Here is a 25,058-nt window from a genome sequence, read left to right on the forward strand (position 1 = left end):
ACCACCGATTCTGGGCATGGATGCCCAATCAGGCTCGCTGGGGAGCTCAATATTTTTTCTCAATTCTGGGTACCAAGGCTGCAACTGAGGCTGGGTTCTTCGTGATCTTTAAACCCTCGTCACAGATATGACTGATCATTGGAGTTGTCTTAATGGACTTCCTGGGTGATTCTCTGAAGTCAGAGGAAACAGTCCGTTTCCTGGACTGGCAGAGGAAGATCAAACCTCTTGGAGGCCCTTTCCAGGATGTCGTGGAATCCTCTGATGTCCTCCAGCAGGGAGTTTGCTGGAGATGGCGACGGAGATGGAGTGTCAGGTAAGATATATTGATCCCATTTGTCGCCCAATGGATCCTCCTGAAGAAGGTCCCCTTCGTTTGGCTGTTCTTCCCCATCACTCTCTGCGAAGTCATCTCGGATTGTAATTATTGGAGGGGTTCACATTTTCTGCACCGAAGGTGGAGGCTGAACTACCGAAGCCTGGGCCATAGGTTGTGATCCGCCGGAGGCGACTGTGGCAGGGGCGTTAGCACCCGGGAAGTGACGATAATAGTCATTGATCATGTGTTGTGGCAGGGGCGTTAGCATCCAGGAAGCGACGATAATAGTCATTGATCATGTGTCGTAAGTCCGACACTAGCGAAAGAGGCATATACATGGACTCTTCCTCACATCAGGATGTGTCTTCTTCCTCCTCAATCATACGATTGTTGGGAGGACTCATCTTTTGGAGCCGGATACTGGGCCTTCGTCCTCATCTGTATCCTGGCTTTTAATCTGTAATTGTGAAAGACGATAGGCCACTCCATATGGTCCTTCATCTTCAGACTCCTGCATATTCAGCAGACTTGAGGGAGGAAGCTGTGAGATTGTCGTCCACGAGGTATATTTCGCGCTCTTAGCAGAAACCTCTTGATAGAGATAGTCGTCGGCGATCTTGCCATCGGAGACTTGAAAGTCGTCGACGACTGAGCTCCCGTCGACGAAGAAACCAGAATGGTGCAGTCAACGATCGGGTCTTAGACGGCGTCGTCTTTATAGATGCAGTCAACAACGCTGTCGTGATCTTACTCGTTGGCGATGTGGTCGTCAACGAAGTCATCGAAGTCCTCGTAGTTACAAATGCCGGAGACGCTCCGGTCTTCGTCAACGGGGCTGAAGACACAGCTCTAGTCTGAGGGCTTCTTTAGGGGTGTATGCGGCAGAGAAGAGGAAGATGACTCCTTATCTTTTATCTTCTGCTTTTTTTAATCCAATTTCTCCTCAGAAGGTTCGGTCTTCTGCTTTTTAGAGGAAGGTGCCTTAGAATCATCCTCTGAATCAGTCTGAGGTGGCCTTTTTTGAAGCCACAACAGTAAACAAGCCTCTCTGTCCTTAAGAGATTTGGCAGAGGAGGTTCTACAATACTTGCATTCCTTAGGCACATTTTTGGGATGAAGGCAATATAAACAATCTTTGTGGGGGTCTTCAGAATATAATCTGGCCTTCCCGCAAGAACTGCACGGTCTTGAAAAGCCTCTTTATAGAGCCTTCAGACATTGTGATGAGAGGAAAAACAATACCTCAAATCCAGTTGAAAAGACTAGCTAGAGAGTTCAAAAGTTCACCAGGGAACAAACTGAGCAAGGCACAGGGAGACTCCTCAAGAAGGCGGTTGAAAATCTGAGGTATGGTGGCTCTGCAGGGGAGTGTGATCTCAAGGCTGGCAGCGGATTGGCTGACATTTGGACCACATAATAAGGATAGGTTACCAAACAATATACTTCCCTATGGGTTTTCTATGCAGTTTTTAGGTCGAGCCTAGAGCAGCGCATGTGCTGTTTGCGAGACTTTTAGTAATGGGCTTCAGAAAGCTCACCACACGCTTGTGCATGTGCTTTTGGCTATTGGGCTTTGCATGCGTCTTTCTAAGAAAGACAGCACACAATTGGGCAACTCTGCCCATGGCCTATTGCTTGCAGATACCCGCACAGGCCACATTGTTTTTCAATTATCGTCCCCAGACACAGGCGTGATAATTGAAAACCGATCACTCGCTGTGGCGTGCGCACCACTCGCATGCTTGTTTTAGAGCGACAGACTGTTCTAATAAGCTATGTTTGGATTGTCAGATAAGGCTTGCAAGGTCCGATAGCACACAAAATTAGTATGCCGCAGGGTAACAAGTAATCCAGTTAAAGGAAAGCCCAGCTGCGTAGCGCTGCCAGAAATCAAACTACGGCCCAGCAATGCAGGTTTCTCGTTTCACTTCGCACTTCAACACGAGGACAAAGCTCTCTTTCCAGCCGCAAACCTATGTATGATGTGCTAAAACAAAACCATCAATGCTATTATGCCTCCTTTCAAAACTGAGCCCACAGCCTCCCCCCTACCCCTAAACTGTCCCCTTGGGGCGCCCACCTGTAGAATAAAAACAGAGCCTTTGTTTTCCTCGCCATTTTCCCCCTTTGCCGCTTTGCCTCGGGTTAACCTTGAGCGCGTGGCATTATAATAATAATCCACATTTGTAAAGCGCACAATCACCCGTAAGGGTCTCTAGGCGCTGGGGGCCGTCGGGAAGATTAAGCAAGCTATTGCCCAGAGTCACATTGTGCTGGGCTAATCTGCCACCGGTGCCGGGGATCGAACCGTGATCCCCGGATTCCAGCGTCAGTCGCCCTGGCCGCGGCGCCACACCTCTTCCTCTTCTTGGGGAACGAGTCTGGGCATTGGCTCCCAGACTCGTTCCCCAACTTTCCAGTCAGTGGGCCTGCAAAACCGGTAGCACGGGTCCTGCCGTTAAAGAGAGATCCTCGCACCGCACCTGCCAGCACCCCCATCAAGACTGCATCTCGCCTCGCAACGAAGGCGTCGCTAGAGGTGCAACGGCATCCATTGCAAAGACAAGCATGCAGACTTCTACCACGCAAAACTGCACACGTGCAGCACTACGAGAGTAACTATCCGTGGTGCCACAGGGGCTCGGAGTGCCACTGCATCCCGATTATAGCTAGATCTACTACCGAACAGGGGAAGGATGGTCCATTTTCCTAATTTGCACTTGGGTCCATGTCACCCTTGCTATGCCATTGCAACACACTGTACATTTTATTGGATAATATTTGTGTTAAATGCAGCGATACAAATGGGGTAGGTGGGTCCCCATCAGAACAAGTGCAGTTCATATGTGTAGAGAGGGATAGTAGTGGCACTTGCAGTGTGTATCTGTGATAGTCCAGGATGGTTTCTCACGCCAAGCACTTCCAACCTGGGTCACTGGGTAAAACGGGTATGACAGAACCAAATCGAGCTTTGGTGAGGTGCGAGTCTATGAGCCAATCAATGGAAAGTAAGATTTACCCTAACTGGCTTTTGAAACTGTTTAAGTGTCAGGAATGGGCCTCGTTAATTCCTTTTATTTATTTTTATAAGGTCCAGTGACAAAGAAAACTATTGAAAAGGATGCAGCTCAACAGTTCCAATTTCGGTTTTCCTAGGATTTCCAGCCCATAGATTTAAAGTAAAGAGGTAGAGTTACAAGCATTTCATTACAATAAGCACAGGATCACTTGGACCTTATCACTACAATTCTAAAGCAAGCATTGGCATAGCCAATAGGTCTCACCTTTGGGACCTTAAAGAGTTTAGCCATGCAATACTTGATGTTGTTGCACCAAGGATATTGTGCTGGATAACTAAACACTTATAAGGTCCCAAAGGGGAGACCTATTGGCTATGCCAATGCTGGTTTCTTTTACTGCTATTGTTATTCATTTACCGTATGAAACTCCCACCATGACGGGGAAGATACAAGCATGTGAATCTATGAAAGATTCAATACTGGAGAACAATGCATCACTTTGGACAGATACTGGTGGCCAGTCCAACTTGGTCCCTTACCTAACCAGCGCTCATAGCCAAAATTGGAGGCGTTCTTTTTTACACCAAGCGGTCCTTTGAAGTACTAATCAATTGTTGACGAAAATCTTTCCGGCAATACCTATGAACTTGAGGAAAACTATTGGTGCTGATATCCTCAAGACAGGACTATTGTAACACCCTCTTTTCCAGTGCTCCTAATCGTAGTATTAAAAAAACCTACAGACTGCTCAGAATGCAGCAGCAAGAGTACTTCTAGGTATTTCTAAATTTGGCTGTTTCCACAGCCTTAGTTCGTCTTCACTGGTTACCTGTAGCCAAGAGGATCCAATTTAAATCCCTATGCATTGCCTTTAAATCTCTCAACAATTTGGGGACAATGCAGCTGACAAACTTTTTAAAGCCATATACTCCTGTATGAATCCTTAGATCTGCCAAACATGGAAACTCAATTGTTCCTAGAGTCAGCAGGGCTAGGTGGGGCGGTAAGAGTTTCACAGCTACAACAAACTCCTTGCCAACCCCACACACAAAAACAAGCATTTGCAATGAAATAGGTCTCGCAGTTGGAAGAGTTTGAGCTATTGGCATTGTAAATAGCAATGCCTTTTATTTACATGTTGGTTTTTAAAACCTAAATAAAAGGCAACAAACACAGGCCCCCTATCACTGTGTATGTTCTCATAAATAGCACATCTATTAGCCCTCTGCAGAGGCAACTCTGGACTATCTGGCGAAGTGTGCGTCTCAGCGCTCCCATTACCGCCATTCTACTAATATGGACATAATAATGCACTCCAGTGGGCACAGAAAAATGCAAATTTTGTTGGCGCAACCATGCAACTGATGTTCGTTCATGTAAAACGCTCTAATTCCTTCGGGGCTAGTTTGTGCTACATAAAACCGCAAAAAAAAAAAGCTATAAATAAGTGCCACGATGCTCCGAGAGATTCTTAGTGCATGTTTAATTTTACTGGTGCAGTCTTAATGTACCAAAACGCTGAAAAAATAGCCCAAAGGAGGACACACGTATAAATAATTTACAGACTGTGTAAAAAATGTCCAGAAAACAATATGCAATAACTTTCGTTTCGAAGTTATCCAAGGGGGGCTGGTAAAGACGGACTTGTGTCACAGTCGGGATCCACAAGTCGGCATGAGGCGACACTTAATCACCGATTTAGCAAGTCAAACCAGTCCAAAAGGGCAGGAAATGAATGCAGCTCAAAACAAGGGCATCATGGAGGGGGCAGGGGAGAAGCGGACAGGCAACAGAACGGGAGGGGGAGGATGGAAAACAGAGAACGGGAGGAGGCGTGAACAAAGGGATGGGGAAAACAAAACAGGAGCGAGGGGGAACGGATGGGGGGGGGCAACCCATATATTTTTACCCTGGAGGCGCTGTGGGCCAAAAACACTTGGAGCAGACTGGAGAACTTGACCCATCACCACAACTGGTCTCAGGTCCCACCCACTGGGTGTTGCCTGGCCCTGGTGCATTCCGCCCTGGATTTGGGGTCATGCTCAGGCTGGACTCTGCTTCTGGGGGTGCTGCATTTCAAACTGTCCAAGTTCTCAATCTGCTATGAAGGGGGAAGCCCTCAACCTGGCTACTGTTGAACCCCAAAACTGCTCATGCCCCTATTGTCCCACAGTGTTCTGGCTCTAGGTGTGGCAGGTCTCGGATGACTTTGACCTCGTTGGCTCTTTGTGGACCCTTCCCCATCTCTCTTCAGGAACACCTGGGACCCCATCTCTTCCAGAACACCTTAACACATGGCCTTGGGAGGCTTTTAGGAGGTCAACATTCCACTACCTGGGGATTGGGTGGGAGGCCTTGACAAAGATGGTGGTACTGCTGCGCCTTCTTTATTATTGTGTTCACTTTCCCGTTTTCATTTTTTTTTTTTTTTCAGCAACCTAATTCCTCTGCTGACTTTGCTGTTGGCAGTCGCTGTGTTGCACAATGTTATTTGGTGGCTGAGCTGCAATGCAATGAATGGTCCGATAGCTGGCAGCTCTCGCCAGGAGACAGGGTTGTCTAATAGGCACTCCAGGAATGGCCGGTTGCATTATGCTCTTCAACCTTGTGCACAAGCTATTTTTCCTCCAATGGGCTTGTTTCGAATGGCTAAGGCGTGTTTAACTAGGGCGGGTAAGCTGACATCCGGACACATTCTTTTTACTCTGACTAGCCCTTTGGTAGGCCTTTCAATCACCATGGGTCAGTTAAAGCTCAGTCACAGACTTTGCACGAGGCAAGCATATCCATGGTTGGGGACCTCTTCCAGAACGGGGGGCTGATTACCTTCGGTACCTTAGAGTCAATGTGGCTTCCAGCCTGGGCAATTCAGGACATTAATGTTAGGAGTTCTTTACAGTAGTTTTGCATCCAGGATGTAGTGGCGCCGCACCCAGTTTTCTGAACCCTCCACACAGCAGGAACATGTGGCAAGCTTATTCTATGGCTCTACAGAGCCTTCCTACAACAGTGAGACCAGGCACATGTGGTGCTCCAGACAGCCTGGGAGAGGGAACTAGTCTGTCTTCCATGACACAAATTGGAGCAAGATACTTGCCTACCCCGCAGGGTGTTCATTGGGGCCCTCTTTCAATATACAGTTGAATATCCTCATTAGGGCCAATCTTACATTGGCAAGGCAAGATTATCCCAAACTCAGGGAAGACATGTCTCCTTTGAGCATTGCTCACGGTCGACCTCCATCACATGCTATGGGCTTGCCCCTCTCTGTGACAGTACTGGGCCCAGACTCAATAGTCTAACAACCACGACTGGCTTGATCATTCTAGACTCCCAGAGCTTGCTTCTTTGCATTTTGCCTCGTCCATCTCTTGACCAGCCTGCTACTAGGTTCCTGGACCTCCCTCCATGTAGCTACGCGCGTGGTCAATGAGATGGCAACAGTCCTCCGCCCCTCCATTGCTGCTTGGGCTCAGTCATTGATTCTATAGGGCCACACAAAAATACTGTTGCATAAAGAGGAGCAGACAGGTCGCCAAAAGATCATAGCACAAGCCTGGGATACATCATTGGAACAGTCCTTTTCTGATCCTCAGGTCCAATTGAGTTCTGAGCAGAGTACTGGTAATTTAACATTTTTATCTGGTACCAGCTTGTAGGTTCAGGTGAAGAGTTCCTAACCAATGGTATACAAATTCCCAGGGGTTCTCCCAATCCATTTTTGTAGCACTTCCTATGAGCTCTATGGTAAACCATTCCACTGTACCCATCTCTGCCTAAATCCAAAATAGTGCAACCCTTCTCCCCTTCAGCAGAGCCTTTGTGCCCACCCTAGAGGTGTGGCAAGGGAAATAAGCAACCACTTCTTTGCGTTAACTTCAAGCCACTTCAAACCAGCTCTAGGGCAGCTCCCTCCCCACTGGAATTACAGCCTGCCTGACTGTAGGAACAAAGGTGCCTATTGGGGTGTCACCTGGCCTCTGCCTGTGACAGGAGAGGTCCCTTTGAAGTTAAATAGATTCCTGGTCACCTCACCGTAAAAATATTTTGGGTGAAACCCGCCCACCACGAGGGCTCTTCCAGGATTTTATTGCTCATAATTTGCCCACTGGGTTTTGGGTGGGTTCAGTTGTATAGGAAACACCTAGGCTGGGCTTCGAAATGTTGATGGTGTGGCTGTCCCAGAGCTTTGTGGGAGTGTAGTATGGTGTGACCAGTTTCTTCTGCAGAACAGATTCAGCGCTACAGGGTAGGGTTGGGCTCAGGGTGAGAGAGGAGACTGGTACCCAGAATGTGTACCACCTTTTTCTCATGCTATACTGTTTATGGTACTTAATACAACGTAGAACGCTTGCACCTGTACATCAATAAAAATTTGTTAAAAAAACAAAAAGCGGTGTCATACTTCGCTCTCAAATTCTTTGACTTGATTCTGAATATTTTTGTTAGGATTTTGTTTTTTTGACCAACAGTTTGACACTTACTTGAAAAAGCAGGGAGTCAAACTTTTAAGTTGTTGAGCCCGCATCCAGAGACACTGAAATATAACTACAAAGTAAACTCTGGTACTTCAATGCCCTTCTCCCCCTACTTGGTACAGTTCACAAAACACAAGTCCTTAAGACTACTGAAAATAGCCAAACTCTGCCCTATAATACAACACTGTCCTTGGGGCTCAGTGTTATGGAAAAATCAAGGGACAGCTAAGCCGCAGTTTGGTTTCAGGTCAAAACACCAGCGTAACACTGCATTCTTGGTGATTTTCTGACCAGCATCTCAAGTTTGCAGCCCCCTACCAGTCAGATGTTTATGAGTTAAAATTCACCAATGACAAGCTGTGGTCTATGTAGAAAAAGTTACAAAACCGGTACGGCCAAACTAAGTAGTCCAACCTTTTGAGGTCAATAAAATGATCAGCATTAAATTGGGTCACAGTAACACTAGTTTGCCAAGCCTAAAATTGTCAGCTATAGAACAGGTATTCATAACCACATTGTACAGTAAGCACTAACTGCTCTGCTTCTCTAATTCTAGAGTACAAGAAAGTTAAGTATCTAAAAGCAATAACTTGACATCCAACAAGAGTGCGAAAGTACTGGTTACTCTGGCTCTCAAGTGATCAACATCAAATTCAGATACTTCACAGCAACCAATGACTGCCTCAGGGGAAAAGGCATTACACAATCTTACATATGATTCTTTTAAGATCTCACCTGAGACTGCATGTGCCAGTTTATTTTATCAACAAAAAAACACCCTCTTAAAAGGGGCTTTTAGCCTAACCATTACTATTTGTTGGTTTCACTGTCCAATGTATTTTCTTCCTCTTCCTTGCAGAGTGCATCTACTTCACATTGTATTGTGTTTTTATTAATCTCTTCCCTGGAGCATGGACCAAGTACAGACTGGTTTCATGATTAGTGTTTACGCACTACTTGTGCTCGGATTGTGGTAGATGTATGTTTTTTTGGGTTGCAAAAAAACTAGAAACCACGAGAGTTGAAGATCACGCTTCCCAATGTATTTTCAAGAGCTGAACATAAACTAACAACAAAACTTCGTAGCATGTCACCAATTTCCTCAACATACATTTCATCCACTTCAATTGATTAAGCTGTAAATATACTTCATTCCCCCAAGACTGCTGCCATACAGTGAGTATTTGGGAATTAATGCTTGCCATAGTGTCACATTCACTTACCTATTTCTTGGTTATCTCATAGTTGTAGAGGTTGCTTTACTCCAATGCAATTAGTCTCGCTTCTTACATTACCTCCCTCTACCCACCCTGAACCCAACAGTAATGCTCACAACCCATTACCTATACCCATACAGAGCTCAGTCACCCTCACCTCTACCTTTTCCTATCAGAGCTCTCAGGTCACCCTCCTTTACCCACCATGGGCCTCAATTACCCCTCACCTCGCTTTCCTCTCCCCACCCAATTACCTTCAATTTTCCCTCACCGCAACACCCCATAACTCGTTACCCTCACCAACTTTTTTTATACCAAACCCTAAGCTCTAAATCAACCTCCTTTTTTGCCACTACCCAACCAGTCATCAAGTCACCTTCACCTCCCTCTACCTACCCCAGAGGTCTAAAGTTTCCATCAACTCTTATCTACCAGAGCCCTCCAGTCACTCAACCTCCTTAACCTCTACCCAACTGAACCCTAAATTCACCCTCCTCTACCTAACCCTAAAATTACTCACCTCCATTTACCCCTACCCACCGCAGGACCCTGAAGATCTCCTTACGCCTACCCATCCCTAAAATCACTCAAAATAAGCATGCGTTATTTAACAAAAAATACATGGTAAAGGTACAAATTACCTGTGGTAAAAGGTATGTGGTAACAGTTTCCCCTCAGGCAGGACACATTCCCAACCCTTCCTTAAACCAGCCTTCCTCCTAGCACCCCTAAATGTTTTGGGGTCACCGTAGGTTCTTTCATGCAGTTGAGTATATTTGGTGGGTACCTTCGCCGCTGAAACTTAGCCCCCCGTCACCCTCTACTAAGTCACCTGAGCGCATGCACCATCGCTTGCAAGGCATTTGTTTACTTACAGGGGACTTGCAGCTCACCAGTTGCTTACCACTGGGTTGGCTTCATGGTCACTCATTTACTTGCTGCTCTTTGGTCAGCAAAGTCCGGCTTAACTTCCTCTTAATGCATTGCCCTAGTTTTGCCAACCCTTTCCCAGTGTCCCTTCCACTGCTTTTGAATGTGCTTTTTCCCCTTATTACTTGCACTCCCTCCCTTTCCCATGTTGGCTGTCCTGTGCCACACCATCTCCTGCATTGCTGCTTGTCCAGTCTCACCCCTTCCGCATTGCTACCACCGAGCTTTGCTTGCCCCCTCCTATCCCACTAGATCAGTGCTCAAACTTCACACAAATGGTTACAAGATGCTACAAAAACGCAGACTGTTGCAGTCCCTGCTCTGCATATCCTTTTTGGCGATGTCAAGTGAGGCCAACACAGCAAACTTCAGTTGGGGTGCAAGATAATTAAACTTTTTGCGAAAACAGAACAATCTCATTAAGAAAATGATCATTACTCCTCTCAGTCAGTGCTGGCGGCATCAAAGCACTTTTGTCCATTCAACCATGTTGCATTGCAGCCAAGCTTCCATACAACATGGCTAAAAGAAATTGACGAAGCCAATGGCGTTTTCCGTAGGCAAGTCCAATTGCCTTTGCCAATGCTGGTTTCTCTTGCTATAGAAAATTGTTCTCTATCTGGCTTTTTGGAGTATGCAGCTTCGGCAAACTTAGAAGCTAAGGCAGCCAAGGTTGGTGTTCAGGGGTTTAATTTGTTGGTCAATGGTTGAGGAGTCTGAAATTGTAGGCTGCAGCACCGGAGATATATATTAAACGTCAACTCCAACTTCATGGCTCCATCAGCATTGTAGGAGTTCAAATGCAAATTGAACAAAGTTTGGCAAACATTTTAAAGTCACTCAAAATACATTTGGAAGAAGTGCTGACGCCTTAATATTAACAATGTAATTAATGTTTTCACATGGCTAACAGAGGGTAGATAACTGCCAACTCAAAGCAAGGTGTGGTTCTCACGTGGAGTTCCCCTTGCCTTCACATTTTTAACAGGAGTTGGTCTCTGGAATTTCTCTACATGCGCTGAAGGAGGCTAAAAATGGTCCTGGCCAAAAAATAAACGCCCAGCCCTCTTTCCCTTTCCCAATGATTTATATACTTCATTGCCCAAAAGTGAGTGAATACAATGATCAACATCATGGTGGTCAGACCATGGGACACCTAAAGTAGGCATGTTCCTTCCAGTTTTTAAACAATGTAGCACCATGAAGATCTAAAAGTTTTGCAAAACCAGAAAGACAAGCATGTGCAGTACAATTATCAAAACGAGCGGTTCTTACTCTACAGACAAGACCAAGGATGAGGGCCACTGTTCTCTGGATGGAGCAGGAAAGTTTGGGTACTACAGGGCTAGCAGCCTTTATGTGGCAGCACATTATCCCCAAGCAGGCTAATGCCAATTGACGTTAAAATGCAAAGTTGGTTTGTTATTTTAAAACAGCTTGTGCAAAGTTTCTATTTTTAAAGGATGTTTAGAAGTCTGTGGTCCAAACAGTTATAAGACTATCATCCCATGACCGAAAAATAGACCAGATGCATTGGGTAATTAAGATAAACGTGCACCAAACAGATTTAAGCAAACCTTTATTGAAGCAATAGGCTTGTGGTACATATTTTCAGTACATTTCGCTTTAACCGATCAAAGTTTACATTCTAGAGAGAAAATTATGACACCAAAGCTTCCCTCTTCCAAACCTAGAGAAATTAACATTGTGTAGCTTTCATCCTCCACAGAGGCAGGCAACGTGCAATGTTTAATTCTGTAGTTATGGATCTTTTCTCAGTTATTTTGGACTCCGCAAATAAAAAAATGACATGTTATAAGAATTTTAAATATTGGTCCTCAAAATAGTAAAGCACCACAAGTACAACATTGGTGCCCCATGTTACGGGCTAGATAAATGGATCAAGTTGGTAAGGAACTTCATCAATGAAGCTCTGAGCTCAACATGCATCAAGTCACTGTTCCAACTGCTTGATTAATAATCAAGCTAATGCATTCATAGCTTCTTAAGCACACAAAAGCCATTCAAACAGAAGGAACAAACTGCTGCATTAATGACGAAAGGAGAGCACCTTGGGACGGGGAATTCTCAATTAGAGAAATGCTCAACGCTGTTGTGAGCTTGAATCATCCCAGCAAATTTACTAACCGTGTAAAGTAATACAAATTTAAAACTGCAGCTGTTAAGCCTATACTCAGTCAATGAGTACATTTCACTTGCAACCTTGTATTCTTAAAGACCAGTCAAGATGTCCTAGAAAATTGCAGTCATTCTTTATGCCACCCAATCACGGTAAAATAATTCCAGCAGATGAGGTTACAACATTGTTAAATACAGCATAGCAGTCACATGCACAACAATGTCACAGGACTGTTTTAGTCAAAAGACACAAAGACTGATTCTGCTTGGAATAAAATGAAGTGACAGTTGGACAGGTTTACGGCACATTGTTTACCACTCACAAATGGTAGCTAATGTAGAAATTACAAGGAGAATGATCTAGGTGGATTCCAGTATATCTAGAACTGTGCATTGCTTTTCTATTCATCACCAGGCTATTACATTATGTTCAACACCGGCCTTAGCTTATTTTCTCCTGCACAAAACATGTAAACCTAAAAAGAGTTGAAAGGAGTATGTGAAAAAATGCCACAGCACGATCTCAACAAAAATTAACAAAATAAACCGCCCGCTGAAGCAAATGATTTACCTAAAACTGTAATACAAAACTGAACATCTAACCTTAAGTGCAAACCAGTGATTAAACAGTCAATTCTATTGGAAACTGAAATTCAGTTTGTAGAAGAAATCACAGAACAATTAAGATTATGGTCCAGAAAGTTGCATTTCTACACAATAGACAATTTCAGAAGCTTTCATAAACAGTCTCGGTTACTAGAAGTCAACTAATGAGGCCGAAATCCTTGTCTGTGAGGAACTTTGGACGACATTTGGAGAAAAACTACACAGCGAATTATTGTAGTTGAACTGTTTTTACATATTATGTTAAATCGCATCCAGAATATTTTTAATTTCTCTACATGCACTTCAATTTCACTGCAAGAGTGGCACAGAATACCTAAACACAGAAGAGCACAATCATGCAAGATACCTAGCTCCTCGATATAATGGATACAATCCAAACTCGTTATTACACTATGGTTACATTTAGGGTTTTCTGAAGCTACAAGGTGACAGATGTGGCAAGCGTGGCCCTGTGCATCATTAACTAAAAAGCAACCACCACCTTCTACACTGGTTTTCTTTTTACGTTTTTTCTTCATTTTTGTTAATCAACTCTGCTGCGGATTTTTGACAAAACTGGTAAAAACAAAATTGTAATTGTTGAATTGAGCAAACTGGCGGTCAACACGTTTAAAACCTTCAATCTTCTGGGCTGAAGTAAACATTGTACGACATTTCGAGCTCTGAAAAACAAAGAGGACATGGTTTACACATTTGTACAGTTCACATTAGACACAAGTTTAGGTACTGGCCATCATTCTGCATTTCAATAAACTACCCGTTTACATATTCTCGAAGTTATAGCTAACCATTTCACGCAGATAGGAACGCTGTAATATTGGCATCCAGTGGAATTAACCCCATTAAACCAGTAGAAATTGCCTGAACATTATAGACGCATATTAACATAAAAGTCGCATTTAGGTAGACTGATTATGGCACAAAATACAGCATCAGGAGGCAAGACCGTAACCGCTCAGAAGAAAGTTGTATCGCACTATAAAGGGTAACTACAAATAAGTAGTTTACTAAGTACCATTTATGGTGCAATGAACAATTCTAGAAAGAAAAAAACACTTTGAAGATTAAACAGTTCACATGCTGCGTCGTAAGCGTTCTTTGTCAAAACATCTGATCATAAGCCAACGACTCAGTCAGATTCGTCAGACTAAAGTAAAATGACAAGTGATGCAGAGAACTAAGTGGCAGACACATTTTTAGTTTGGGTGTGTGCCTATTAATGTGCGTGTTCCAAAGTTTAATAAATGAATCTGCATAGCCTCTAGAGAGAATGGGTGGGATGGCTAAATGCAAATTTAAGCTGCAAAACTACTGCTATGATATAAAGTAGTGTGTTCAGGTAAAGCGTGATCCATAATGGCTAACTGGTTATGCAGCCATGCAGCCCCCCCCCCCCCAGGACTTAGACTTTTGCTAGTTGGCACAACGACATCACAGTGAGCTAAAACACATATATATATATATATATATATATATATATATATATATATATATATATATATATATATACACATGATCAAGACAGCCTTTGCTGTTGAAACGCGTTATCTTGCTGAATTAAACTGAGGTTATCCCAAGTGCGAGTCTTTCTCTCTTTGAAGTAAAGAGTTTTGTGGTTGATATACATATATATATATATATATATATATATATATACACACATATATATACATACATATACACATACATATATACATATACATATATACATATACATATATATATATATATATATATATATATATATATCATGCAATGTGACCCGTCAGACCTTGTTTTACGCTCAGCTACTGATGCTCTGCATAGGGGTCGGATCATGACCCAAACAACAATTTTACTGCAAAGATGCTGCAGACTTGGGTTATGTTCAACTTGGTTTATTCAGCAACAACTCAAACCAACGCGTTTCAGCCTAACCTCGGCTTTGTTCACGGTAAGTGAGTAATCATCTATGTTTACTTTATATCCCATGTGCCATTATGGGGCATTCTGGGATATGTAGTCTAGTTACATATTTACATTTTATTTACAATTAAGACAGACATTGGATTGTTTTGCATGCATGTTTAATGGTTTGCATTTATACTGTTCATAGGGTATAGTACCCATTTCATTATATAATCCGCAGTTTCAGTAATGATTATCTTCCTTGAAAATGTTCACTGGAATTTATGCTGCACTTTATCACAACCAATGCATTTTTTAGGTGTACTCATTTTCTTTATTCTTTATGTTCTATTGGTTCTATAATTTAATCGACATTCTATTTGATGGGCTTTCTTTTAGCTTGTTCCTCCCATTCCAAATTTTTTGATGTTTTTTTGGGGTATAGTACCCCATTATAATAACCAACAGATCTGTACTTAAATCTTATTGCTGTTAATTTATTACTCGAGATGTACATAAAGTTCCTAGTCATTGTTCATTCCTCTCGGCACCTTAGTTTTTAATCTGATGATGAGGCGTGACTCTGCTCGTCTTAGCTTTTTCCGTCTATCGCCTCCTCGTTCATTTGGTTTTATCATGAGAATTCCATAATACGTCATGGCTTTCCAATTGCTACTTTGACATGATGCCATATGTTTGGCAGTTGCATAAGACATGTCTTTGTTCTTTACTGCTCTTATGTGCTCTAGTATTCTCTTTCAACATGCATGTTGTGCTTCCAATGTATTGTTTCTTACATTTGCATTCGATGATGTACACCACATGTGTAGATGTGCAATTTATTTTTTCCTCTGTTATTTTGCCATTTGGTTCTTCAAAGCTGTTTTTGTTTTGTCCAATTTTACAGGCTTTACATACGTTACATTTTCTAAAGCCTTTTTGTTGATTGGAACCAATTGGTTTTTTCTTTGAGATTTTTTGTTTCAAAATGACTTTTCACCAATTGGTCTCGTAATGATTCAGTTTTCCTCTAACTGATCATTGGACCATCTCCTAGCATATTTCCAATGTCCGGATCCCCGGATATGAGATGCCAGTATTTCCTGATTTTTTTGGCAATGATCCCACTTTCTTTATTGTACGTGGTTATGAATCGTGGAGGATTTTGTGTTTCTTTCTGAGTCTTTGCTTTTGGGTTCAGGATTTCTAATCTTGATTTATTTGCAACTCTTTTTTGCTTTTCTCAAGACATCTTTCATTGTAGCCTCTAGTTTTTAACCTGGTTGCTGTTTTCTATTGCATCTGATTCCTTTGAGCAATTTCGCTTCATGCGAATAAATTAGCCATAAGGTATACTAGCAATTAGTGGTTGTGGGTGGAAGCTGGTACCGTGTAGTATAGTATTGGTGGCTGTTTTTTAACATAACCCAAGTCTGCAGTGCCGCATCTTTGGAGTAAAAAAAAAAATACATATATACATACACACATCTCAAACACCAGTCCTTCTCGTCACAGGAACAGATTGCGCAGAGCCCAAAATACAGTTCAAACGTGGTTTATTTCTTTAGTATGACAAATTCTACATATATATACATATATACATATATACATATATACATATATACATATATATATATGAGGTATGTAAAGCTCCAGATGTCCGCAAGCGCTGCAGTCGACCGCACAAACGAACAGGAACCAGCGAGACCCGAGTTCAGGTGCAAAGTTATTTTATTATTTTCAAACCCAGCACCAGTCCGCCACGACGCGTTTCGGCTAGAGATAGCCTTGTTCACATGACATCGTCACGAGGGCTGGCCACCCATTTAAAGTGCATAGTCGCCATCACATGTTATAGAAATGGAAAAGTTACTATAGTATAACGTAACTCCCACACAGTTGAAATTGCAGCTTAAATGCTATTGGTATGCACAATATATCACATAACAATGTCAATATGCTTCTGTACACTTGTCTGTAATACATATACTCAAACCCCAAGTTAATAAACTACAATAAAGTCACAAATTTCAAAAATGTCATATGTAAACATTAAATGACAAAAGTTAATCAATATTTACTAAAAAACCTCCAAATGACATAAAAGTTAAAACTATAAATATTTACACTTAAAACCCTGTCCTAATGATGTAAATGACTCCTGGGTTTATGTGAAATTAACCACACTGACAGCTAAGTCAATGTATAGGGTATACTGTACAGATAATAAATGTGCAAAATTGCAAGATTTGTGCAAAGTATTTCTATATATCCAGATGGCAAGAAAGTGCTACCATATAAAGTGCAAAAATGTGAATAAATTCATTAAATGTGAATTAAAATTGATTATATTGCAGTTCAGAAGGCGTCCAGGGTACATGATAAAACTCAATGTCCAATATAGCTACAGATAGGCATTGTAACTCAAGGTGTACATCTCTCAATGGACAGACAGTATTATAGATAGGTGTGGCAGTCCTCCCCAGTATTCAGGCCCTGTGGTGCCTTGGTATCCAAGAGAATAATATAGCGCGTCTCTAATTTGCGCAATAGGGACTCTCTATCTCCTCCTCTCCTCTGGGGAGGAACACAGTCTATCACATAATACGACAAGAGGGAAGCATCTTTCCCATGGCACTTATCAAAGTGCCTGGCCACTGGGTATGAGGGGTCAACGTTGCATATGGCTCGCAGATGCTGCAGAATGCGCTTGTGGACCTGAGGTCTCGTACTGCCCACATATCTTAGCCCACAAGGGCACTCTAAAACATAAACTGCGAATTCTGTCTTACAGTTGAGCTTGTGTCTAATCTTAATAGGGAATGGCGACAGTGGCGTTTTTACTTCTGTTTTACTGACGCCATTTTTACAAGCCTTACAACTCGAACACCTCAAAAAACCCTTGCTCTCATTCAGCCAAGTTCCCGTTACCACCTCAGGGCTACTGGATACCAAGCGGTCTTTCATAGACCTTGCTTTACGGTAGGCTATACTGGGAAATTTTGGAATAACTGGACCCAGAATAGGATCTTCGGACAATAATGACCAGTTATCCTTAATGATTTTGTAGATGCTATTATGTTGGTTGCTATAACCCATAATCATCCTTATCACCTCTTGTGAACCCTTGACCCGTGGTTTCAAGTTAATCACTCCTGAGCCCAGGAGTGATGTTCTGTCCATTCTGTTTGCCTTGAGAATTGCCACATCTATAGCTTCAGATTTATAGCCTCTAAGAAGGAAACGAGATTTACAATGAAGTTGTGCCAGCCGGCACTCTTCCTCACTGCTGCAGATCCTCCTGACACGGAGCATCTCCCCATAGGGTATGCTCCGTATCAGGTGTGCAGGATGGTGGCTTCCGGCATGCAGCAGTGTGTTGCCCGAAGTAGGCTTGCGGTGCAATCTAGTATGGAGACTGCCTGCCTGGACGTAAATCTCCACATCAAGGAACACAATAGAGGAGGCACTGATGCTGCTGGTGAAATGAATGTTAAGATTATTATGATTCAATTTATCAATAAAATCAATCACCTCCGTCTCAGTACCCTCCCATACAAAGAACAAGTCATCAATATATCTTGACCACAGTTTTACTTTAGAATTCATAGTGGCTGAATGTTCTTGCCAGAGGACCTGCTCCTCCCAGTACCCCATGTGTAAACAGGCGTAACTGGGAGAGAAGCAGGCCCCCATGGCCACTCCCCTGGTCTGAAGAAAAAGCTGTTTGGCAAACAAACACATTGTTCTCTAAGCAGATTGCAATCATGTCTATCAACATTTTTGAATGCTCCTGGAAACAGTTTAGTCTTTTCCCAAGAAAATGTTGCACTGCTCTCATACCATCCTGATGGAATATACTGGTATATAGAGAAGTGACATCCATAGATACCAGTATATAGTTCGTATTCCATCTGAAGTTTACCAGTTTCCTTAATAAGTCACTAGTATCCAAAATAAAAGATGGCAGATCTCACAAAATCTTGTAAGAAGAAGTCAATGTATTTACTCATGTTCTCTAACAGGCTGTTGCAAGCAGAAATTATGGGCCTGCCTGGTGGTTGTTGGTAACACTTATGAACCTTCGGGATGAAGTAGATGACTGGTGTGACCGGAAAGTCATTCCTCAAAAATTTGAGTTCATCCATAGTGAGCAGGCCCTTGCTCCTCCAAGCTGTAAGTGTGGAGTATATTGCATTCCTCGCCTGGAGAGCATCTTGTGAGGTGATACGTTTATAACAGTCCCTGTCATTAAGTTGTTTCAGGGCTTCTTCTAGGTACATCTTACGTGGCCATAAGACCACGTTGCCCCCTTTGTCTGATTGTCGTACCACCACATGTTTGTTTGCACTCAGTTTTTTGATTAATTGATGGTATTCATTGTCCCTATAATTGAAGCGTTTAGTTCTGTGGGCATTCTTAATCTGTAATTCCTTCAATTGTACCGTCACTTTGTCATGAAACAAATCCACATTATCCTTTATCATAAGTGGACAAAATTTGGACTTCGGTTTGAAGGGTGATATGCATGAGGCAGTGACAGGTTCACCCCCGAGTATCGTTGAATTATTGTATTCTAGAGGAGATTCCTCCTCTTGAAGCTCGAAGAGTTCTTGTGTAAGAGCTGATCCAGTGGTGGTCGCAACATTAGTCGCCTCGAGAACACTCGGGCTGCTATCTACAGGTTGAGTATTACTGGATACATCGCTGTCCAATATTTTGTGTGAATTATGATATTTTCTCAATTTTAATTTACGCACAAATTTGAACATGTCGATCTTTGTAGTTGTATAGTCAAAGTCACCCCTAGGGCTGTACGTTAATCCTAACGCCAGGATGCTTGTTTCTTTAGGGGTTAGATCGATATCAGTCAGATTGATGACAGAATGTCCATTATCATCAACTTGTGTACTAGCATTCAATCCTGTGATGGTACCGGCTGTGCCTTGTTGCGCTGCCATCTGGTCCGCTGTCTCCTTGGAGTTCCGCTTGCGGCGTTTGTTGCTTTTGCGCCTCTGAGCGTTTCCTGTTGGCTTGTTGCCTACGGGTAGCTGATTTGCTGAGTGCAAGGTTAATTTGCGATCCTGCTGGACCAACTCCAACTCCTGCCCTGGGGTGAATTTTCGAAACCCCGACCGTTGTTGTCGCCTTGCTTCTGTATCCGACTCACTCTCGGGTTGTGAGCTATCCCCCGAAAATGAGGAAAGTTCTACCTGTTGTGACGGTACTGTGGTTTCAGTTGAGCTTGCAGCAGCAGCAGCAGCGGATAAAGTTTTACTCTGTTTAATGCTGTCGTATTTCTTTGCAAAAGTAAAGATTTGGCCATTTTCATAGTCAAGTCTGTCACGTATAAACTTGAAAGCTTTCCTCTTCTTAATAATGCCTTCAAACGTGGTTTATTTCTTTAGTATGACAAATTCTACATATATACATATTGAGCTGTGATATATATATATATATATATATATATATATATATATACACATATACATATACACACACACACTACGAAGGGATGCTTTTGCTCTAACATTTGGCCTATATAATTATGGTTGGACCTCCGCCCCTAGTCAATATTCTACCCTTTCGGTATCGGAAAAGCCATGTTCCTCTATGATTTAGAGAACTTTTGTTTCCCTCATACATGGGTGTTCTTGACAGCCTGTCCTTCATGTATATACGATGGACTACTGTTTATGCAACTGATACTCATCATTTTGTAGTTCAACGAGCCATACATGTTGCTCGAGACTTTTTCAAACTCAATGACTGATATTTGAATTAACTACAATTCCCATCAATTTGTAGTTCCACAACAAGCCACATGCTTGGCAAGTAAACAAGGTAAGGCTTCTTCCCTGACTAGCTCTGCGCGACACTCTGGAAAACGAGGTAACAAACTCTGCTCCGTACCACAATTCACTACCTTCTGTGGTGCCAACCACGTCGCCCAACAGAGCCTAACAGGTATGTGGGAGCACAGGGGGCTTTATAAACATACAGCGCCCCACGGACTACACGACATGGGGCGGGTAACTAATCGAATTTGTCACATTTTGAAAGAAGGAACGATAGTTTACCTGTCGGTGTAGTTTTGCAGCTTGAAGATCTTTCTCGATTCACTATGCTGTGCATTATTCCGCGGTCTAGTGGTTGGGTCCGGAATCGTCGTCTTCTCTCTTTTTTTTATAGCCCAGGTCGGCGTCCCACCCTTTGGTGTACTTCCTGTGACGTCTGCATACTTCCTGCGGAAGCTCCCACCTTTGGGCGCCATCTTCGGATTCTTTTTTCTTGTTTTTGTGTCGGGTCTTGAATCCTTTTGGAATTTCAAGTTCTTTCTTCAGCAAATGAATTTCCACCTTATCTAAGGTGTCTGTTTGTATATTGTTCTTGTATTTCCACCTTCTCCTGCCTCATCTTTCTGGCGGACGTGGGTGGGTTCGCTAGTGAATCCAGAAAGATCTTCAAGCCGCAAAACTACACCGACAGATAAGAAACTATTCGTTTTGCAGCGTGAATCTTTCTGGATTCACTATGCTGTGCATTGACTTTGTTGCGGTTTGTTATGTTTGTGGCGGCTGGGTGGAAGAAGAGCGTTGGTTGTTGAATATATGTTGAAGCACTTTCTGTCCTACTTGTGCTTCCTTATTCATTTGTATATCCATGCAGTAGTGCTTAGTGAACGTGTGCACTGAAGCCCACGTTGCCGCAAGGCATGTCTTGAATGGGTGCGTTAGCCAGGAAGGCTATTGTTGCTCCCCGTTTCCTGGTAGAGTGGGCTTGTGCCCCCTCTGTTAGTTCTTGCCCTGCCAGTTTGTGGCAGAATTGTGTAGTTTGTGCAATCCATCGTGCAATGTTATCTTTTGTCATCGTGCAATGTTATCTGTTGTCTGGTCTACCCAGGAAACTGGCTGCGAAGGACAAAACTGCTTTGTTTTGCTGTACCCTTTCGTTCTTTCCATGTAATGCATTACTGCCCTTCTAGCGTCTAGAGTGTGCAGTGCCCTCAGTGCTTGTGGATGGTTTCTGAAAGAAGCTCGGTATTTGTATTGTTTGGTTCATGTGAAACCTTGACACCACCTTTGGCATAAAGTCTGGGTCCGTTCTCATTACCACCCTGTCATTGTGTATTTGGATGTAGGATTCTTGTAGCATCAGCGCTTGCAGCTCGCTTACCCTGGGCAGCGAGGTGATTGCCACCAGAAAGGCTGTCTTCATTGTGAGCATTCGTAGAGAGGCCTTATGAATGGGTTCAAAGGGCGCTTTCATAAGCTCGGTTAGGACTAAATTAAGGTTCCATGTTGGGGGCGGCATCCTCTTAGGTGGTGCGATCCTTTTTGCCCCTTCCAGGAATCTCTTAACTACTTGTGATGTAAAGAAGCTCTTTCCTGTCTCTGCTCTTGTGTAGGCTACTATCGCTGCTAGGTGTACTCTTAGTGAGGATGAACTGAGTTTTGCTTTCAGCAGGTGTTAGATAATTTAGCACCGTTGATGCCCTTGTCATTTTCTTGTATAGCTTTTCCTTGCTGCACCATTGTGTGAACCTTTCCATTTTGCTACATAGCACCTTCGTGTGGCAGGTCTCTGTGCCTCCCGTAGCACCTGCAGAGTACTCTCCTGTACTCTTAGGTGTGCAAACTGTCTTCAGGAGCCATGCAGCTATGCTAAGGCTCTCTGGCTCTGGGTGTAGTACTTCTCCATTTTGCATGGAGAGTAAGTCTTTTCTTTTGCCGAACTTGTGGGGTGGTCCCTGTGCCATTTCCATTATTTGTGAGTATTAGGTCTGCCTTGCGCACTGTGGTGCCACCAGGATCAGTGTCATGTTGCTGGTTCTGCACTTACTGAGTACCCTGTGTATCAGTGGTATCGGGGGAAAGCATAGGCAAATGTCTTTGACCAGCTATCCATAGGGCATTCCCCTGGGATTGTTCCTCTGGTTGCCTGGATGCGAAGTATCGGCATTTTGCATTCTGGTGTGTTGCAAATAGGTCTATTGTTGGTGTTCCCCACCTCCTGAATAGCCTTTGCGTTTCCTGTGCATTGAGCTCCCACTCATGGGATGAGGATGTCGGTCTGCTGAGCCGGTGTGCTTCCACATTGTCCTTTCCTGGTAGGTGTATAGCTAGGACGTCTATTGAGTGGGATGGCCCATCTCCATATTTCCTGCGCTATGTTGGATAGTGCGACTGATTGTGTTCCTCCGAGTTTGTTGATGTAGAACATCGTTGTTGTGTTGTCGGTTGTATCAACACACTGGTTGTGCAGTTGTTTCTGGAAGGCTTTCAGACCGAGGAGCACTGTCTTTAGTTCAGGTAGTTGATGTCTGATCGCATCTGCTGGGGTCCACTGACCCCTCACACCTTGAGCTTGTTCATTTGCGCTCCCCATCCCATCTGGGATGCGTCTGTGGTGATGGTCACCATTGGGGTTGGTGGTGTTAAAGGCTTCCCCTTTGTTATGTTCTCCTTGTTCCACCACGTTATCTCCTCCTGCACTGCAGGCGTTACATCCACTAGATCTTCCCTACTTCCTGTACCTTGTGACCATTGTTGCAGCCATTCCTGGAATGGACTCCTGTGGAGCCGTATATTGGGGACCATGTGTATGCCGGACGCCATCATCCCCATGATTTTGCTCGCTGTCCTGTCAGAGCTCGTCCCGTCTGGTAGTGGCGTGTCTCCTTCAGCAGGGCAAGTGTTTTCTTGTCGCTGGGGAACACCTTTCTCTGTATGGTGTCGATCTGTGCGCCTAGGAAGATCTTCACTTGCTCTGGTTCCATTGAGAATTTTCCCCAATGTATGGAGAATCCCAGGTCTGTCTATTTCTATAACCCGCTGTGAGTGTTCCTTGCATGTCCTGTGTGAACTTGCTTTTATTAGCCAGTCGTCGAGGTAAGGGTATACATGAATCCCTTTCCTCCGTAGGTGCGCTGCCACGGCAGCGAGACATTTGGTGAAGACCCTTGGTGCGGATTTTAGTCCGAAGGCTAGGGTGGTGAACTGGTAGTGTGCGTTGTTGATAGCAAATCTTAGTAGAGGTTTGTGCTGCCTGTTCATGGGAACGTATAGGTAGGAATCTGAGGTGTATGGTGGACATGAAGTCTCCATCCCTTATCTGAGGAATGACCTCTTGTAGGGATGTCATTTTGAATATTTGTGTCTTTATGTATTGTTTAGGAACCTTATATCCAGGATGGGTCTTAGAGTTTTATACACTTTTGGTACTAGGAAATAGTTTGAGTACACTCCCTTGTTCCCTTCTCTGAATGGTACTGGTTCGATGGCCTGCTTTTGGAGGAGTTCTTGTGCTTCCGCTAGGAGTAGCACTAGTTCTTTTGCTGAGTGCGCCTTTTGGTTTGGTTTGGTGGCTTCTTTTCCAGTTCTATGCAGTATCCGAACTGTATGATGTGGAGTATCCATTTGTCTGTAGTTATTTTCTTCCATTCCTGGAAGAAATGTTTTAGCCTGCTTCCTACTGGTGTTACATGTTCGTTGATGCTTAGTCCGTGTAACCCCTTTTTGTTGACCTTTTTGTGCCCCACCCTTCGAGGTGTTGTGTGGGTGGGCACGCTTGGTGGGACAGTCACTTTGAGGTGGGTTGCTGGCACCCTGTTTACCCTCGTCCATTCACCCTCCCGCGAAAGGACTGGCCCAAGGCTGGTACTGCCAGGTTTGTTTTTGCTGGCCCTGCTGAGCTTGATTGTCGCCCTGGACGGTCTGCTGGAATGTCTGATGTGACGTTCCCGGCTGGTTTCCCCCTCTTCTGCTTGGTCTCCGGGTCGGGGTACCCCTTCTCATTCCTCTGAATTGCAAGGCCCCCATGGACCTTGCAGTCTTTCTTTTTTGAGCTGGGTGAGTTTCTCATCCACCGGTGCCCCGAACAGAGTTTCTCCATTAAAGGGGGGGGCTCAGAATGTTGTTTTGTACTTCCGGCTTGAAGCCGGAGATCCTCAGCCAGGAATGCCTTCTTTCTGTGACCCCAATCATCACAAGCCTGCTGGATGTGTCAGCCCCATCCAAGGCTGATTTTAGGCATAAATTCGCTATATTCTTGCCTTCCTCCACCAGCTGTGACGCTCTTTGTTGGTATTGCTCAGGGAGGTGTTTGAGCAGCTGTCCGACCTCGTCCCAGTGTTGGTATGAGTGTCTGTTCAGTAGGGCATTAGAGTTTGCAATGCGCCAGTGTACTGCTGCATTCCTCTCGATCTTCCTTCCAGTGAGGTCCATCCTCCTACACTTTGTCTGGTGGTGGGCCGGAGGCTGTTGGAACCTTTGCCCATTTCCTGGCTGTTACCGCAATGGAGTCATCCTGGTGGGCCGGAGGCTGTTGGAACCTTTGCCCATTTCCTGGCTGTTACCGCAATGGAGTCATCCGTGACGGATCCCTGGATGTAGGGGGGGGGGGGGATCTTTAGAGGAGTGTTTGCATTTCTTCTCTGTCC

At 43.8% G+C, this 25,058-nt stretch overlaps 1 protein-coding gene across 3 annotated transcripts in view; it reads right to left on the bottom strand.

The window, feature by feature from the left end:
• Window positions 1-11,527: 11,527 nt before the first annotated feature.
• Window positions 11,528-25,058, bottom strand: part of AMD1 (adenosylmethionine decarboxylase 1) — a 137,608-nt gene continuing 124,077 nt past the window's right edge. For all 3 annotated transcript variants that reach the window (XM_078649162.1, XM_078649164.1, XM_078649163.1), the window contains one exon: window positions 11,528-13,392. In XM_078649162.1, coding sequence (XP_078505288.1) covers window positions 13,258-13,392 — 135 coding nt within the window. In that variant the 3' untranslated portion in view covers window positions 11,528-13,257. The remainder of the gene's footprint in view (window positions 13,393-25,058) is intronic.

The sequence above is a fragment of the Lissotriton helveticus genome, chromosome 6 (assembly GCF_964261635.1).
Source record: "Lissotriton helveticus chromosome 6, aLisHel1.1, whole genome shotgun sequence".
NCBI classification, from domain to species: domain Eukaryota; kingdom Metazoa; phylum Chordata; class Amphibia; order Caudata; family Salamandridae; genus Lissotriton; species Lissotriton helveticus.